Genomic DNA, 18269 nt, shown 5'->3' with positions numbered 1-18269 from the left:
GCAATGTAAACCATGCTCCTGGAGGACGGAACAATTACACTTCTTTCTTCCTACTTTAAATGCCAAGATGGAATGAAGGTCCATCCATTTTAAAAATCATAACTCATTTGTGCTGCAACTCAATATTACCCTTTTTCCCATCAGCAAAATTTAGGGTAGCAACAGCTTTGGGAGGTGATGTAATTGTAATTTTGCTCTTTTATTGATGTTAAGTTGCTGATATTGACACTCTGAAAACCTTTTGAGTCCACTACAAATCATACAGAGATTTGCCAGTAGATCCAGATCAAAGGAAGTTATTTTTCCAAACTTGGTCTAGTCCTATCAAATTGTTTTCCAACACAATCTTACTTGGAAACTTGAGGGGAACTACCTTGGCTCAGGGGAGAGCCATATGCATTCTTCAACCTTAACGGTATTTCATCATCTCTTGGAAAAAACTTTGTTCAAGAAAGTTTTCATGTTCTGGTATGAATGCTGGATGATTTTGCTGTCTCTCTTCAAATTACAGCTTGTTTTTTATCTGCGTCTTGCTTCTTTGTATCTTGCGGGTTTTTTGAGGCTACCCGTTTGATCTTTTTTAGGACAAGATTTGCTTACTTATTTATTCAAAAATACATAAACTCAAACAAACACAAGCTCTCAGCTAGCTCAGAGAGTTTTCCTTTTAACATATCATCCAACTGCGGAGACCTATTTCCAGCTTGCAAGAGCCTTTACAACAACAAATCTAGATGTTCCTCTGTTGGGCGTTGCATGCACTATCCATTCATCCTTTCAGCAGATAACCTTGCCCATGTACATGACACATGGAGCCATCAGTGGTGCAGTAGGTTAAACCGCTGAGCTGCTGAACTTGCTAACTGAAAGGTCACAGGTTCGAATATGGGGAGTGGCATGAGCTCCCACTGTTAGCCCCAGCTTCTGACAACTTAGCAGTTCGAAAACATGCAAATGTGAATCGATCAATAGGTACCGCTCCAGTGGGAAGGTAACAGTTCTCCATGCAGTCATGCTGGTCACATGACCTTGGAGGTGTCTACGGACAAAGCTGGCTCTTTGGCTTAGAAATGGAGATCAGCACAAACCCCAAGATTTGGACAAGACTGGACTTAATGTCAAGGGAAAACCTAGTACAAAGGGCCAGCTCAAGACTTTTTGTTGTTTAAAGCCAAAAACCAAAAGATGAACCCCAACATTGGGATAAAGTTGAATGAATGAATAGATAGATGAATAAATAAATAAATAAATGAAGTTGCTAACCTCCATTCTACAGTACATATCAAAACTGACCATACAGCCAGTTGAACCTTATTACAACTTCCCTAGTTTAATTTAATTTATTTATTCATTATTTATTTATTTCCAACATTTCTACCCTGCCTTTCTCAACCCCCCCCCCCCCCCCCCCGGGGACGGGATGACTCAGAGCGGCTTATACTGGCAACAATTCAATGCTGCAATGTACAAACAAATATACTAAATATAACAGCAATTTAAAACAATACACAAAACAGCAAGTTAAAAACAATTCAAAACATTGTATCAAACCAATTAGCCAGGTTTTAAGACAGATGTATGACCCACCCAACCCTAGCATCCAAAAAAGGGGAATAATCAGAGAAATCACAATAGATGGGAGGTGTGGGTTTCCATTGCGGCACTAGTATCAATCTTCTGAGTGGAAAGGCGTTGAAGATGGCTACATGCATAAGCTTTGTTCACGCTCACTGCTCTTTTTCTAGAGAATGGAGCCCCCAATGGCGCAATGGGTTAAACCCTTGTGCCAGCAGGACTGCTGACCAAAAGGTTGGCAGTTCAAATCTGGGGAGTGGGGTGAGCTGCCGTCTGTCAGCTCCAGCTTCTCATGTGGGGACATGAGAAAACCCTCCCACAGGATGGTAAAACATACAGATGTCCCCTGGGTAATGTCCTTGTAGACTGTTAATTCTCTCACACCAGAAGCGACTTGCAGTTTCTCAAGTTGCTCCTGACACGAAAAAAATAATAATCAAGAAACAAGGAAGCTCAAAACCTGCTCCAGTGCCCTATATTCTACTGAGCCTACACATTGGGGCACTTTGGGGGAAATAAAACAGTCATCAAATCTCCTAAGAGCAAGATGACATCTCCCTTCCCCACAACACTGCAGCATTCGCAAGCAAGGCCTCCGATGCCAAATCTAAAATTAACAACATGCCACATTCTTTTAATAAAGATACAGCTAAAAACAACACTAATGTGACTAATGCAACCTTTCAGAATCCGGGGGAAAAGTAAATGCAAGTTGTAATTTCTTCCTGTGTTCTAAGAGAAAGTCACAAAGGCAATGAAGAGACCAGCAGTTTCAGAAACCAAGACATTTGCTAGAATAGTTCAGAATGCATAAGTCGAGAGAAGCAATAATGAGACCGAATAGTTTACACTAAGAAATGGAGCATTTATTTAAGTGTGAGTAGTGAGAGGATAAGAAGCAGGTTGTAGAATAGACTATAATATTTTACAGAGATTGAATGAAGGCGGCTGATCCAAGATAATTGAGGAGTTTTTAAAAGACAATAGATAGAAATACTTCAAGCTAATAATGTTCACCAACATTATTTTAGTTTCTAGCTTCTCTACTTCATTCTACTGCATTGCACCTCAGGCAAAACAGAAGCAATTCCAGATTTTCCTATTATCACCACATCACTTCTACAAAATTATAATGCATTTTTGCGGCTTAATAATAAAGCTGGAATGTTAAACGGATTTTTGAAACCTCCAAAATGTGTGCATACTTCGCTTGCCTCAACAGTATAAAGACTACTATATAAAGAAAGTTGGATCCAGATGTAGCAACTCTTGCAGCAAACTCATTGAAACCATTAAGACAAGTCTGGAAACCAAATCAATGAAATGTAAGAAATAATAAATTCTCCTAGTTAAAAAAAGGCATCTCAAGATCTTGATCTGAGAAAACTTATTCACAGACACCATTTATTGAAAACAATGGAACTGACTTCCAAGAATTATGCCAAATTCACAAACCAATAGAGTTTGCTCCCAAGTAAACATGTATCAGTTGCTTTGGAAGAACCAAATTTAGGTGCTACACTTCTTAGCTGGACAATGCATCAAACAGGTTTAATTGCTTCATTCACATTTTGAAAGTACATGAGTCAATGAATTATTTGTACCATAACCTTCTCTAAACAGGTAAAGAAAGAAAATCAGAATACCCCTAAGGAAACATATAAAAAGTATGACCTGAATGACTTCAGAATGTTTTGACAAATGAGAAAGAACACTTCAAAGAAAATAATTAAATTGGTGTGGCACCCCAATACAAGGGGAAAAGAAGAAGCAATAAAACAGAAGCTATACACACCTATATGTGTTTGTGCCATTACATCAGCTAGCCTATGCGCGGCACCACTGCCACCACTTTGTGTTGAGGATGAAGACGTTGTAGATGTTGTAGAGCCATGGATTGCTTGACTGATCCAGTGTTCCATATTTATACTCCCTTGGCTTGAGGTTGGAGTTCCCTGTGAATCGCCCTGTATAGAGCCTTCATCTTCTGAACCAGACGAGGTATCTAAATATGCATGGAAAAGACATAATAGAATCTCGTATGTATATGATAAGACATAAGAACATGAAAACAGCCCCATAGACTAAGTAGCAAGGCATAGTGAGGATGCTGACCTATGTTCACACGTTACTCGCAATGAAGTCAGCTATGCTCCTTGAATTTAGTTAAGATTCATTCATATATACCAACATATTAGCCTCATGGCAAAAGATATGAACAACTGTTGTCCATGGAGAATATTTCAGAACGGCAACACAGCAACAGAACAGGCCTTCCATTTCAGGGTGAAGCACATCACTCCTGCTCAGAAAACCAGTCACCTTTGGAAGACTCTCTTCTTACATTTTTAGAGAAGGACTTCCAAGGGAGAGGGAAGCAGGTCTTCAGAATCTGGTCACCTATGTCAACTTTTATATGGACATGAAGTCAGGATGCAAGTTTCAGTCAAAGATTTTTACTAATAAATCAAGCTGACTGTATTCAAAGGGGACTTGCTGCCGAATAAAAGCATTCATGTCAAGGTAGTAGCTACATTAAATGTGAAAATGCGAAATGGGTCAGTGACTTTGCAGTTGGAACAGTCAAACAATGGCATCCAAGTTTTTTTTAAGCATTACAAAATGTAATGGAAGTACAACCAACTCCCCTCCCCCCAATTTTCCTATGGCTTTACCTTCCCATTTCCCAAACCCCCTACCCTTTCCCCATTTCCTTCTCTTTATATTATTTTTATTTTATTTTATTTTATTTTTCCCCCTACATACCTCCGCTTTTCCTCCCCCTACTATGTTTTTTTACCCATAAATGTTCATGGGTAATAAATTATTATTATTATTATTATTATTATTATTATTATTATTATTTTAAAATAGCATCCAAGTTGATTGGTGCTTTACCTTCCCATTTTCCAAACCCCCTACCCTTTCCCCATTTCCTCCTCTTTATATTATTTTTATTTTATTTTATTCCCCCCCTTAATAACCCACCCCCTACACACCTCCCCCTTTCCCAAGACATCCCTCCCCCCTACTATGTTTTTTACCCATAAATGTTCATGGGTAATGAATTATTATTATTATTATATAGCATCCAAGTTGATTGGTGCTGCAGACTTGTTCACACTAACATGGGAATTCAGTCCCCATGAGAACTGAGGTAAATGTCCTCAAAATAAAAATGTACAGAATGATAAGTGTTTTTTGACTGATGGAAATGATATTATCTTGCAATATCTGCTTCTCAAGATGTACAGGATAAAATTTTTAACTAATATTCATTTACAATCCACTAATTCTCAAGTGGGCAATTCAAAAGAAGCCAGTTTACCAATTTTAGTCGTAATGCACAAGGTGTTAAGTGTCTTTCTTACCTGGAGGTGTGTAGGCATCCATTGAGGTCTGCACCACCAATGAACGTCTCTTGGACGGCATAGGGACCGCCATCTTCCTTTCTTTATGTTTTGCAAGAGCTGCCTGGACTGCTTCTGTGTGAACATCTAGAAATATATATATAAAAAACCCTAAATATCATTTTGGAATTCCAACCAAAGAGGTTATAAACACAGACAGTTTTTACAAGAGAACTGGCATTGTTAATCCCTTAGTCACAGACATATTTACGCAGTCTTCAAGTCATCTGCAAGGAAGACTCAATTCTGCAGAGGTCGTCACAGTGAAAAAGAGCAAGGTATGCGCTGGAAGAAAACTACACATGTGCTAGCGTTCTTGAAGGCTCCTACAAGAACACTAAAGCAGCAGTCCAAAACACACTTTCTTTGAAGTAAGTTCCAGTGATAACATCAGTTTATTTGAGACAGAGGAGTGAGAAGTATAGTGCAGAGAACCATTCAATTTTTCCATAGACACTGTGTTTGACTCTGTACTTTTTGCATTTGTTTCAGATGTGTCTTTGGTTACAGATTCATAGTTTGATTTGTTGCTGTTGTTTTTAAGCTGCTGTTCTTATTGGGTTTGGTTCTCTGCCAGAGAACTCTCATATCTCATGGCGGTTAAAGTGGAAAAGTGCTAAAATTGTGTAGTGTGGAAGGCCTTTTAGTCTTAAATTGTTGTTTTATTCCTTCACATATATCTCTTTCCATTTTATGATTTTTTTCCCTTTTAAGTTTGTGCCTAAGTTTTCCCCATCCTAGATATGCCTGGTATACTCATTTTCTGACAGTCACAGTTGTTAAGGCACAGGTGTCTTGCCAGGAAAGGTGATGGGGACACGATGAATATTGAGTGTTGACAATGCAATAGCAATTTGTATTACTTAATCTGACTTCCAAGTCAGAATCACTGTGGAAACTAAAAGACGATTCTCATAAAGTATTGTGCTTCAGATGGAAGATGTATATTAAAAGCGGCAACTCAAACAGCCTAACACTATCACACAAACCCCGACACTGGCAGAGGTTTGGTGAAACAGTTATGAAAGAAACAGCCTGAAAAATAAAAGGAAAGAATATAAGTACCTTAGAAGCTTATGGTGAAGTCTATACAAGCTTGAATATCCCTTATCCCAAATCCTTGGTATCAGAAGTATTCTGGATTTTTTCAGATTTTGAAATATTTGTATATATAGTACATATGAGTTATCTTAAGGGGGCCACGGTGGCACAGTGGGTTAAACCACTGAGTTTCCGAACCTGTTGACCAGAAGGTCAGCAGTTCGAATCCGTGAGATGGGGTGAGTGCCTGTGAATAGCCGCAGCTTCTGCCAACCTAGCAGTTCAAAAACATGCAAATGTGAGTAGATCGATAGGTACCGCTTCGGCGGAAGGTAACAGCACTCTATGCAGTCATGCTGGCCACATGACCTTGCCAGTATCTATGGACAACGCTGGCTCTTCGGCTTAAGGTAAGCACCACCCCCCAGAGTCGGACTCGACTAGACTTAATGTCAAGGGGAAACCTTTACCTTTATGAATTATCTTAGAGATGGGATTCAGGTCAAAACAATTTTTTTCAAAGACATCTTATACACATGGACTGAAGGTATTTTTATACATATTTTAATGATTTTATGCATGAAACAAAGTTTGTGTATACTGAGCCACTAGAAAGCAAAGGTGTCACTATCTTGGCTTCCCATGTGGACAATTTTGGAGCATTTCAAAATTTGGATTACCAGATGAGGGATTCTTAACCCCGTACCTTCTGCACAGATTGCTTCCATATTTGTATTGGCTAATAAAGACTCAAAATGAGTTTAAAGTTTAATATGTGAAATTATTTTTGGCAATATTGCCTTGTTTCATATAATATCCTCTAATGATACTTTACTGTGTTTGGGAAACAGCTACTATACAAAGAAGAATAAGGAAAAAATATGTTAAAGACTCATCTAGGAATCAGCATATTACATTTTCTTTTTGTTTGCAATCGGAGATTAAGTAAACTATTTCAAACTTTTATAATTGATTGGCAGGCCTGGATATCTAGGGCAGTGCAGCATAAGAGGGATATTTCACTGAGATATAAATCCCAGTGGAATCAACAATACATATTTCCAAATAAATATAAATAAGATGAACGCATTATTTGGAAATACAGTTGAAATGAAATGCATTTCATTTTCAAGAAGCCGCCTTCATAGAACTCAAGCTGAGTAATACCAGGAAAACAGAAGTGCCAATACATAACAAGACATTAGTTACATTTGATTTTCTCAGCTTTAACCATCTACATGCTCCAAAAGAAAGCTATCGGGTTTTTTTCCATGTCAGGAGTGACTTCAGAAACTGCAAGTCACTTCTGGTGTGAGAGAATTGGCTGTCTGCAAGGACATTGCCCAGGGGATGCATGGATGTTTTACCATCCTGTGGAAGGCTTCTCTCATGTCCCTGAATGGGAAGCTGGAGCTGACAGATGGATGCTCACCCTGTTCGCTGGATTTGAACTGCTGACCTTTTGGTCAGCAGTCCTGCTGGCACAAGGGTTTTAACCCATTGCACCACTGGGGGCTCCCAGCTATAGATTGCTAGCCTTACATATCAGCATTTAAAATACAAATTTTTTTTTAGCTCTACCACTTTATACTAGTTTAATTTGGAGGGAAAATTGAAGTACGATTCCGGTCCAGTGTATCTGTCTGAACGTATCTCCCTCTACGTCCCACCCTGGAGTTTGAGATCATCTGGGGAGGCCCTGCTCTCGACCCCACCACTGTCACAAGTGAGGCTGGTGGGGACGAGGAGCAGGGCTTTCTCAGTGGTGGCCCCTCACCTGTGGAACTCACTCCCGGGGGAAATCAGGGCATCATCATCCCTCCTCTCCTTCAGGAGGAGGGTGAAGACGTGGTTATGGGACCAGGCCTTTGGGCAAGCTGACAATTAAATAAGACAATTAGACGAGTAAGACCAACAGGACTTACGAAGTAGAATTGAAAATTAGAACTATGAGATAGCAAATGCTGACCGTGTAGGAGGAGGAATTGGTTTTGTATTGGTTTTATTGATTTTATTGATTTTATTGGTATAATGCATGAATTGTTGTTAACTGTGAATTTGATGTAATTTTGTGTTTTGATTGTTCTGTGATGCGGGCATCAAATTGTGCCTTTGCTTTTGTAAGCCGCCCTGAATCCCCTTCGGGGTGAGAAGGGCGGGGTAGAAGAAACCGAAATAAATAAATAAATAAAGTAGTATTTTTATTTTTATTTAAAAAGCAACTACTAGATGAAAGAAGTGGAATATATGCAATCTAAGGAAGTTGTTTCTTTAAAAAGTTTTGAGACCTGATGATACTTTTAAAAAAGTCATTTTAGACTCAAACAACAAAGTCTTGTGGAAACGTAAGTTTTGTTTGTTCATAACCACATACTCAATGTTAGAATAACTTGATCTCTTAATCAGGGCCACCACAAAACATTTTGCTGCTTGTACTGGGGCAACAAATGGCACACATTCCCCTATTCAGATCATCCTGCCCAAAGCCAACAAAGTTATTTTGCCATTACAGGAAGAAAATCCCTTAAATGCCCCTTCTTTTTCTTGGCAGTAAAAAGAAAATAAATAACTAGCAATTTGCTACCCTTGTGTGAAACAGCAAAGTTGGCTAATTTCCTTATGGCAGAGATGCCTCATTTATAATTAAGGGGTTTTTTTTAAATGAAATTAAGACCTTACATCTTAGTTTTTTTTTAATCATGTCAGAAGTGAATTGGAGTTGCTTCTGGTGTGAGAGAATCGGCTGTCTGCAGGGATGTTGCTTAGGGGACACCCAAATGTATTACCATCCTATGGGAGGCTTCTCTCATGTCTCTGCATCTTAGTAGGTCTGCATTACTATGGCAATCTCTGTGCATTTTTTAAAGAAGAATAGGTGGTGCTCTAGTTTCTCTTTATTGATCTCAATGGGTGCATCTGTACTGGAAGAGCCCCCGGTAGTGCAGTGGGTTAAACCCCTGTGCTGGCAGGACTGAAGACCGCCAGGTCGCAGGTTTGAATCTGGGGAGAGGCGGATGAGCTCCCTCTATCAGCTCCAGCTCCTCATGCGGGGACATGAGAGAAGCCTCCCACAAGGATGATAAAACATCAAAACATCCAGGCGTCCCCTGGGCAGCGTCCTTGCAAACGGCCAATTCTCTCACACCAGAAGCAACTTGCAGTTTCTCAGGTCACTCCTGACACGACCAAAAAAAAAAATCTGTACTGGAATGCAGATCAACATCACTTTAACTGGCAAAGTTGAATGCTATGGAAGCATTACAAGGTCTTTAACCTTCTCTGCTGAAGATTGTTGGCACCCTACCACCCTGTGGAGCAACCTATGATTCCATAGTGTTGCTCCAAAGCAGTTCAAGTGGTGTCAAAACTGCATTAATTCTGCAATGCACATACATCCTAAATGCAGTGGAGATGCAATCCATGACAGGATAATGTCTATGTGCTTTACCTTGGACAAGTCAAGACTCTTATTTTCAGATAATGTCCTTTTGCACTGATTCTGTTGTGAAGCTTTTTATTAGCAAAGTCATAACATCCATTCGAAGGCAAGTCAAACTGAATTTGACTTCCCTCTCATGGACTTCAGAGATCTATAGAATGTATACATGATAATAGCATGGCAGCTGCCTGTTTTTCTTTTATAAGGTCTCCTTGCTAATTTTTAGAAAACCTTTTCAGGCCCCAGAGTCTGAACTGTTGTTTTAAGTCACTTGTAGTTGATGATCTAGTTTCTATTGGATTTTCTTCTGCCCTTTGTTTTGAAAATTGTAGTCTTCTTTTTGGGTGTTATGACATTTCAAAATAGGTTGGTGGAGTGGGAGGAATGCTCTACTTCTTCTACACTTTCATTTAAAAAAATCCTACTCTCTTATATACTAGCACATATTAACTTCCCATTTCTCTCCCTTTGATCTTCTTCCTTCTTATATTGGTTGGTACACATATATAGGATTTTTGAGGGTTGAATGAAAAGTAATGCCTCCACCTTCGTTACTTGGGTTTGGATGAGAATATTTTTATAAATCAAACGCAGAAATAATCCTTAGACTGTGCTTTTTAACTACCAATATTCACTTTTCCACATAATCACCAGACAATTGGATATATTTCTGCCAATGATGAACAAGTTTTCTGAAGCCGTCATGGAAGAAGTTGACACCGTTTCCACAACCCATCGTGCACAGATCTTCCGATAGCCAAGCAAAGCAATAATGTGACCCACATGTTCTTGTGAAATGCCAATTATGCTTGAAATGTCTCTCTGAGTGATACGACAATTGTTCTGAATCAATCTGTCAACCTTTTGCTTGTGAAACTCAATGGTTGCTGTCACAGGACATCCAACTCTTTGTTTGTCATGCAAGTCAGATGTTCCCACCTCTACATCTTTAAACTTACTCGCCCAATGACGCACAGTACTCACATCAACACAATCACCACAAACAGCTTGCATTCTCTGATGAATCTCCTTTGGGGTGACACCTTCTGCTGTCAAGAATTCAATGACTGCACGTTGCTTAAGTCGCATTGACTGACTGCCTGTGCAGGGTTCCAAACTTTGCACTTTAACAACACAACTGTTCAATGCTAAGGCTTCCCGCCAAAATGGAACTGTAGAGGAGAGTCTAGTGAACAAGCCAGTACCTGCCGTATACCAGTACTGCCATCTGTTGAGGAGATACGAAGGTGGAGGCATTGCATTTCATTCCACCCTGTAATGTGTTGCTTCTGCTCTTCTTCAAGAATCAATATAAATGGTGCAAAATGAAGCAGCATGACTGGGATGGCTAATTGCTTGACTTGTGCCAGGTTTGTTATTTAACTTGTCAGGTGTTCTTCCTTTGTGGTCTGATTAAAACCAGTACAATTTAGGGCCAAAATAAAAGTGACAGCAACACATTCTTGCTGTCAGAATGACCCTGTAAGGGATTTTATCTCATGTGAGTCAAGATGTTTCATCACACACGAGTGACAGAACCAAGAACATTTCAGCTTCATAGTGAAGCCCAAGATCTTAAGTTAACATATAGAAAGAAAAGCAGAGGTCAGATTCTCAGAATCAGAACAAATGTGGAGAACAGAACAGAAGGGACAGAATAAAATTTCAGGTAGATGAATGGGAAGGTAAGGGGTGGATTAAGCCAGCTTTTCTCCTTAATTCAAATGACCATCTCTTCCAACAAAACCATCACAGATCCAGTTCTACACATTACAGTTTACCACTATTACATCAGTTTTGAACAGTGCTTGGAGATATGACAATTGCTATCCAAAAAGGCAATTATTCCAAGACTAGTTACAATCTAACAAGATATGAAACACATTAGCATTTTAGTATGCTTGTCAAGGGACTGCATATCAGTGGTAGAGTCAAATCCCTTGTGGTTCCAGTCTAAAAGAACAAAACGGCAAATGATCTAAAAGACCCCTTCCTAAGACTTTGAGGAGCTTCTGATAATCTATGAGGAATGCTTTGAATGGACAACATTATCTGAACTAGTCTGAGATCATATCCTATGTCCTCTATTCAATCAGATCAGATTATATTGGAATGTGGACACTGGATTTTGGATCCTGATGTTCCCACTGCAGTTAGAGATAAAGTACCAAGACCCTTCTGCCTATCTTTTCCCTGTTTATCTATTTATCTCCTTTCATCCAAGCAAAACCACAACTGCCTAATCTAATAAACTTTTTCTATATTATGAAAAATCTGAACCGATCCTTAAAATGTTTCTAGTTTTTATAATCCAAAAGGTGTTCACCTGCGTGTCTGTAGCTTCCTTGAATAAACTGAACTGAAGCATGGAAGTCTTCCTGTCCTTGTTGGTCTACTAAAAATATAAAGAGTCCTCCCTTTACAGAGAAGGCAGGCTGATTTCCATACATTCGACAGAGCAGCACAGCTCTAAAGGCATGGAAAAGGCCTAATGTGCTGTAGCTTGGAGGTGATTTATTACTTCCACCTTGGCTCACCGCACCACATGCCTTTCTCAGTACAATCAAGTGTTACCTAGTAAATATTTAAAGTTTCCATGTTAGTAGGCCAAGATTCTTTCAGCCTCCTTACAAAGCAAATCATGCAGCCACGAGGGAAAGAGCATACTAACTCACACTGCTTGCATCTTCCCCTCTTTCACAGACTGAGTTAAAAGTGTAAATTCACACCGATTAACATAGTGTATTACAGGTGAGGTAATGGGCAAAATGCTGAGCTTTGACTGGGTCTAAATCCCCACAAAATTATGGGACTTACTGGGTGGCCCCTAGGCAAAGATGTTATGCCTCTGTTGCTGCTGTACTGGTAACTTGTATACAGAGTCCTGGTTTTATTAGAGGAAAAAGTGTAAAATGTACCCATTCATTTATTCCACAGTATTTCTTTGTTGTGTGCCTTCATGTTGTTCCCAAAGTTGGGTTTGCCTTCTTCTGAGATTGAGAGAGTGCAACTTGCCCAATGACACCCAGTGGGTTTCTATGATTGACTGGAAATTCGAAGCCTGTTCTTCAGAGTCCTAGTTCAACAATCAAACCACTAATGCTAGTTCTCAGGATTACATGTCTATCTGGCCAAATATAATTAAGGTAGCGTGCAAAGTTTTACTTACTAAAACATTAGGCATCAGGAATGTGGGATAATTAGATTCCCAAGAGTCACATTTTGCTACCAAATTTTCTACACACGTAGAATCACTTCTCTAGGAACCTCTAGGTCCTCCAGAGTGACTCTAGGGTCACCTTCCAGTGGAAGTAGGACACTGAAATTTATAGAACGATATTTTGTAGTGTGAAAAGTGACATTTTAACATTTTTCTACTTTTGTGGAGGCTTGACACTGAAGTACTTATTGTATACTATTAGTGTATACTGTGCCTCTTCATATGAAGGGAACAGAGTATGAAAGATCCAAGATGGGTTATAGGGAATAAGACAAATATTGGTTAATATGGACTACTGCTTCCTTTTTTCTACCTCAACTATTCAGCAGCATAGAGAAGGCCATTTCTCCATAGAGTCTATCATTCCTGACTAGAAGGCAAAATGAACTCTTCTTCAGCCATTGGGCTGGGGAGTAGAAAGCTGCAAAATCTAATGGGTAATCAAGAGAGATCACTTTTGTTGTGTCTAAGGACCTCATCACATGGAGGTCAATAAGCTGAGGGACAGAGGGAGAATCCGTTGGGCAGTGGGGCAAATCCATCAGGCATGGAGGAAACCATTGGGCAGTGCCTGCATCACCCGTTACCATCCAACACCATTTCCTGTCTGTTCCCAACTTGGTCCTGCACTGTCCACAGCTTAGTCTATAGTCACTCGTGTTCTCAGGGCTGCCTCTTAGCACGTTGCCAAGATGCAGCATTCACGGAGTTGGGAACGGAGCCCTGCCGTAAATAGCCCCGTGTCATGTGACAGGCTCTGTCCTGGCTGCATCTTGGCAGCATCCTAAGACGGGCAAAAAGTCCCATGTGATGAGGTCCTAAAAGTGAACTATTCTCTGCCAAAACATATGAGAAAACAGGTACCAGCAAGGTTTTTGGAAACATAAGGTTGGCAGAAGTATAAGCAGATGAAGAAATAAATAAATAAAAGCAAGGGGAATAGAAACCAACATATTAGAGAATTATCATCTTCAATGGCTACAGTATCACTGTGTATTGGTTGTTGATTAGAAAACCAAAGGGAAGATAGATGGAATATCCTATAAAAGAGCTTAGCTGGTTAGAACCCTGAAGTCTTCGTTCTGCAACATTGTGATATGTATGTTCTCTATTTGGGAGTGTCTGTATTTATATTCAAACACATCAAAACCACACCAGAGTATCTTTCTGGACCAGATAACCAGGACTTTTGAATGCTCAGGTTAACTTTCTGGATTCTAGTAACAAATTTAAATTAAATGTTCTTCTAAGAAACAGGATCTACATGGATAATCTCTACATGTTGAAAACTCCAGCACTACAGATGCTAATAATGTTAATATTTATTATGCAATAATGTTGAATTTAAATGATCTGAATCGTCCTTCAGCTTTCAGCCTTGCTGGAGAAACCATGGAGGCATTTAGTAGGAATTTCTGGAAATCTCAGATTTTAGGTATTATGACTATATAATTAATTTTGGTGCCATGTGTCTATTAGCAACAGGATAAGGACATGTGCTAATTGGCAGTGACAGGTAATAAAGAGTTAATGTGCTATGATCAAAGCAGCAGAATTATAGGATTTGTAGCCTCTTGTGTCTTCAGTGTCATTAGTCTGCTGTTATCAAGTGGCTAGGGTGGCTGGTGGTGCCATGGAAATTGATATGCAAATACTGTTAGCAGTCAACCCCTGTGAAAAGCCTTCCCACCCAGGTTTACACAGGCATTTATTTTGGATGTATTTACTGGTTTTTCCTTACTTGATAAATCATAGTTTATCCCCAAGCAGGCAACTGTGATATAAAAATCCTATTCTTAAGATATTTTGCCACTCTTTTAGTGCCCATAGACCCTAGCAGTGATTCTAAACCTGTGGGTCTCCAGATGTTTTGGCCTTCAACTCTCAGAAATCCTAACAACTGGGAGTTGTAGGCCAAAACACCTGGGGACCCACAAGTTGAGAACCACTGACCTATAAGTTTTTGACTGCATCCTGATTGCCCATCCTTTTTGGTAATAAGAAGAGAAAAAGAAAAGTAACCATGTAGCCCATATATTAAAACAAATAGCTCTTTGCAAAAGTTCGTGTTTTCTGGGCTTCCTAAAAGGTTTTCAGTCAACTGGAATTGGAATGAAAGACCCCAATGTACATTACTTTGCAAACATAGGTCTATATGGGCTAAAAAGTGTTTCTGTTTTCTTCTCCTTTGCAATGCAGAAATCATGTTGCTTTTTCATACTGTAAGATTTGCAGTGAAAGAAGGAATAAGTGGTACTTGCACTAAAATGTGGTGTGAAATGCCCCCATTTCTAGCTGCTTCGTTCCATCACCAGCCCTTGATCTCTCCCTCTGCACAGTTTGACTTATTCAATACTTATTAGATTGTTTTAGGGATCTTCTCATCAGCAAAACTTTCTGTCCTCGTTGTAAACCTTTTTCTACTTCAGTAGACCTTAGGCTTTCTTAGCCCTGCTGACAGTTTTCATATCTTGTTGTGTATTTTAAATATGGAAGGAATGACACTCTTGTCTTAATCCCTCAAATGGAGGGGATGATACAAGCACATATCATAGGCTCATTCTTGTCTCTTCTACTAAGGTTAGAAAATGGCTCAGTTTTTAATCCCCTCTTCAAATGATTTACCAGCCTGATTATTTTTCTTTGCTACATACCTGACCGATAGCGCTCATCACGTGACCCTGAGGACCTGCGGCGGTGATAGCGAGAGGAGGACGAAGGCGTTACGGGGGTTCGGCGTTCTTGTGGCAGTGCTTGATCCACTCCTGTATTAGTGGGAGGAAGGGGGAAACCGTCAGGATTCATTGCCCTATAGTTACAGAAGTATACACTTTTCTCAATCTAATAAGTAAGTCAGCCTGGCCTGCCTCATAGATGAGGATGATGCAGTCTAAATACCGGCCTTTGAAATGTACCCATGAAAATGCCACAAGTCAAGCACTGAACCAAAGCACCAGCAATGTTAGTGCCACAGCTTAGGAGAATGTGACACTGTAAGGATCATCACACCAATGAAACATGATATGTAAGGTGGCAGAGTCAGAATTGCAGAACAACTGCACAAAATACAATCCTTAAGAAAACAAAGTGACATTTATTCACAAGAGAAATATCACGCTTCTACTGCTCAGTGGACTGGAGGCCCCATAATCTTAACAATATTTAAATGTATGGCATATAGGGCAAAAGTCTGATAGCTGGGACCCAATGCTGGTTGCGCGATGCGGGTCAGAATTAGAGAAGCGAAGATGTTATGTATCTGAACATGTTTACATATGCTATCCGGATAGCCTTAAGCACTATGCTTGGCTGTTTGTTGCCTCTCCTTTCTGTGCCCTCCCATTTCCGGTGAGCTATCTTGCCACGACTCTGTCACACCTGCATCTCTCACTCACTGCGCTGTCTCGGCATTGGGTCCCAGTTATCATACTTTTGCCACATATAGGAGCTCCGCTGGTGCAGCAGGTTAAACTGCTGAGCTGCTGAACTTGTTGACCAAAAGGTTAGTGGTTTGAATCAAGGGAGTGGGGTGAGCTCCTGCTGTTAGCCCCAGCTTCTGCCAACATAGCAGTTCGAACACATGCTAATGTGAGTAGAACAATAGGTACCGCTCTGGCGGGAAGGTAACAGTGCTCCACGCAGTCATACCAGCCACATGATCTTGGAGGCGTCTACGGACAATGCCAGCTTTTCAGCATAGAAATGGCAATGAGCACCACACCCCAGAGTCAGCCACGACTAGACTTAATGTCAAGGGGAAACCTTTACCTTTTATGTCATATAGATGTCAACTTTGAATGGAATACCTACTTGGCTATCTTGTCATTTTCTTGAGGCTTGTAAATAATTTCCCACTACAACATTTTCAAGTCACTTAAATTCATTTTTATTTATCCTTCTGAAATGATTTTTGTATTAAAATGTAAATAAACTAAGGACATTTTAAAAGATGGCAAAGAGTCCAACCATGTAATGGTGCAAATCATAATACAAGCTGAGAATCATTTCATAGGGCCAAACCTACCACCGGTTGCCAATTAGCTTAGCGAAGGTACATCAGCTGACCTTTGTGAATTCCCAGGGGACTGGGCAGCCATTCAAACAAAATGAGAGAGACAGTGAGCAAGTTAAACAAATCCAGAAAGAAACATGTACTGGGTCACCAGTTACTTGTATTGATTTTGCGCAGGAAATCAAACTCTACTCATTGAGCCTCTGCAAAACAGTTTTCTTAGCTCTTTAGCTCAATGAACCCCATCTGCTGCCTGCAGATGTTACTAGCTCTGACTCCTCCATAGAAATATGGATTGTTATGTACAGGACTTAAGGAAAAGAATGTTGATGATGTAGAACATTTACTCTTTGCACAGTGGCATCTCAGAAGAAACAGCATTCAAGAGAAAGATATGAAGCAAGTGAAATGCACTGGGATGGATTAGTGCTGCGCACCACCCTGACAAATGATTCAAAATAAATACAAACTAATTGAAATAATCAGTTCAGCGGCTCTTTTCAAACAGCATCATGCAGTTCTGCTCAGAGCAGGCGGCTGCTCTATTTTAGGTCCATAAATTAGACACCGTGGTGTTATAAACCATGAGATGGAGGTGGAGAAGCAGCACCAGTTACAGTTCATCATCTTCATAGTTTCATGGGTGAAAAAGTGCCCCTAACTTCACACTATGGATTGTTATCTGAAACCACAACCAGTTTTATGTACTGGTGGTCACTCTTCTAACAAATGTATGATGTTTTGATTCATTCTGAAACAAGCTGATCTTATTTGTAAACAAAGGTGGATGCTTCGTCTTTTTGTTTTGGTCATTTGATTAAAGAAGCCAAAATGGTGTTGTGGTTTGAATGCTGGAGCACAACTCTAATCCCCATTCTGACATGAAATCCACTGGTGACCTTGGGCAGGTCACACTCTCTCAACCCTAGAAGAAGGTAACAGCAGATCACTTCTGAACAACCCTATGGTAGGATCTCCTTAGGGTTGGCATAGGTCAGGAAATGACTTGAAGGCACACAACAACAAAACCAAAAATTAAAAATATCTGTAACAGAAGAGTGGGTAGAATATCAAATGAAACAAACTGGAAACCATGAACTTAGATGCAATAGAACATTCTGCATCATTGTTTCAGCATGGCAGGACAAGACTGCCCCTAAAATTGTTAATTAACCTTTCTATTTTGCATAAATACACAAAAGACAATGAAGAAAGCTGATAGGAAAATAATCACTTCAACTGTTGTGCCGGAACAGAGTTTGAGAGATAGCACTGTAAAAAGGGAAATAAATTGATTCAAGAGCAAAGCAACCCTGATTTCCCCTTAAAAGTCAAAATAACTAAAGTGAGATTACAGAATTGGGAACATATCATAAGATAATATGTTGTTGTCGTCATGTCATTTCTGATTTACAGCGATTCTAAGGGTTTTCCATAGTAGCACAGAGGGTGAAACCACTAACTGCAGGAAGGCTGGAAATTGGAAGTTGGCAGTTCAATGCTGCAAGTCAGGGTGAGATCCCAACTGTCAGCTCTAGCTTCTGCCAACCTAGCAGTTCAAAAGCATGTAAT

The 18269-nt window shown here is 39.9% G+C and overlaps 1 protein-coding gene across 6 annotated transcripts in view; it reads right to left on the bottom strand.

Annotated features, from left to right (window-relative positions):
* DIP2C (disco interacting protein 2 homolog C) overlaps nucleotides 1-18269 on the bottom strand; it is a 339072-nt gene that overhangs the window by 116315 nt on the left and 204488 nt on the right. For all 6 annotated transcript variants that reach the window (XM_060782554.2, XM_060782555.2, XM_060782556.2 and 3 more), the window contains 3 exons: nucleotides 15340-15450; nucleotides 4947-5072; nucleotides 3371-3580 (listed from right to left, as the gene is read on the bottom strand). In XM_060782554.2, the coding sequence (XP_060638537.1) occupies nucleotides 3371-3580; nucleotides 4947-5072; nucleotides 15340-15450 (447 nt within the window). The remainder of the gene's footprint in view (nucleotides 1-3370; nucleotides 3581-4946; nucleotides 5073-15339; nucleotides 15451-18269) is intronic.

This window comes from Anolis sagrei, chromosome 6 (assembly GCF_037176765.1).
Source record: "Anolis sagrei isolate rAnoSag1 chromosome 6, rAnoSag1.mat, whole genome shotgun sequence".
Taxonomy (NCBI): Eukaryota; Metazoa; Chordata; class Lepidosauria; order Squamata; family Dactyloidae; genus Anolis; species Anolis sagrei.
This window is presented reverse-complemented; position numbering and strand designations above follow the sequence as displayed.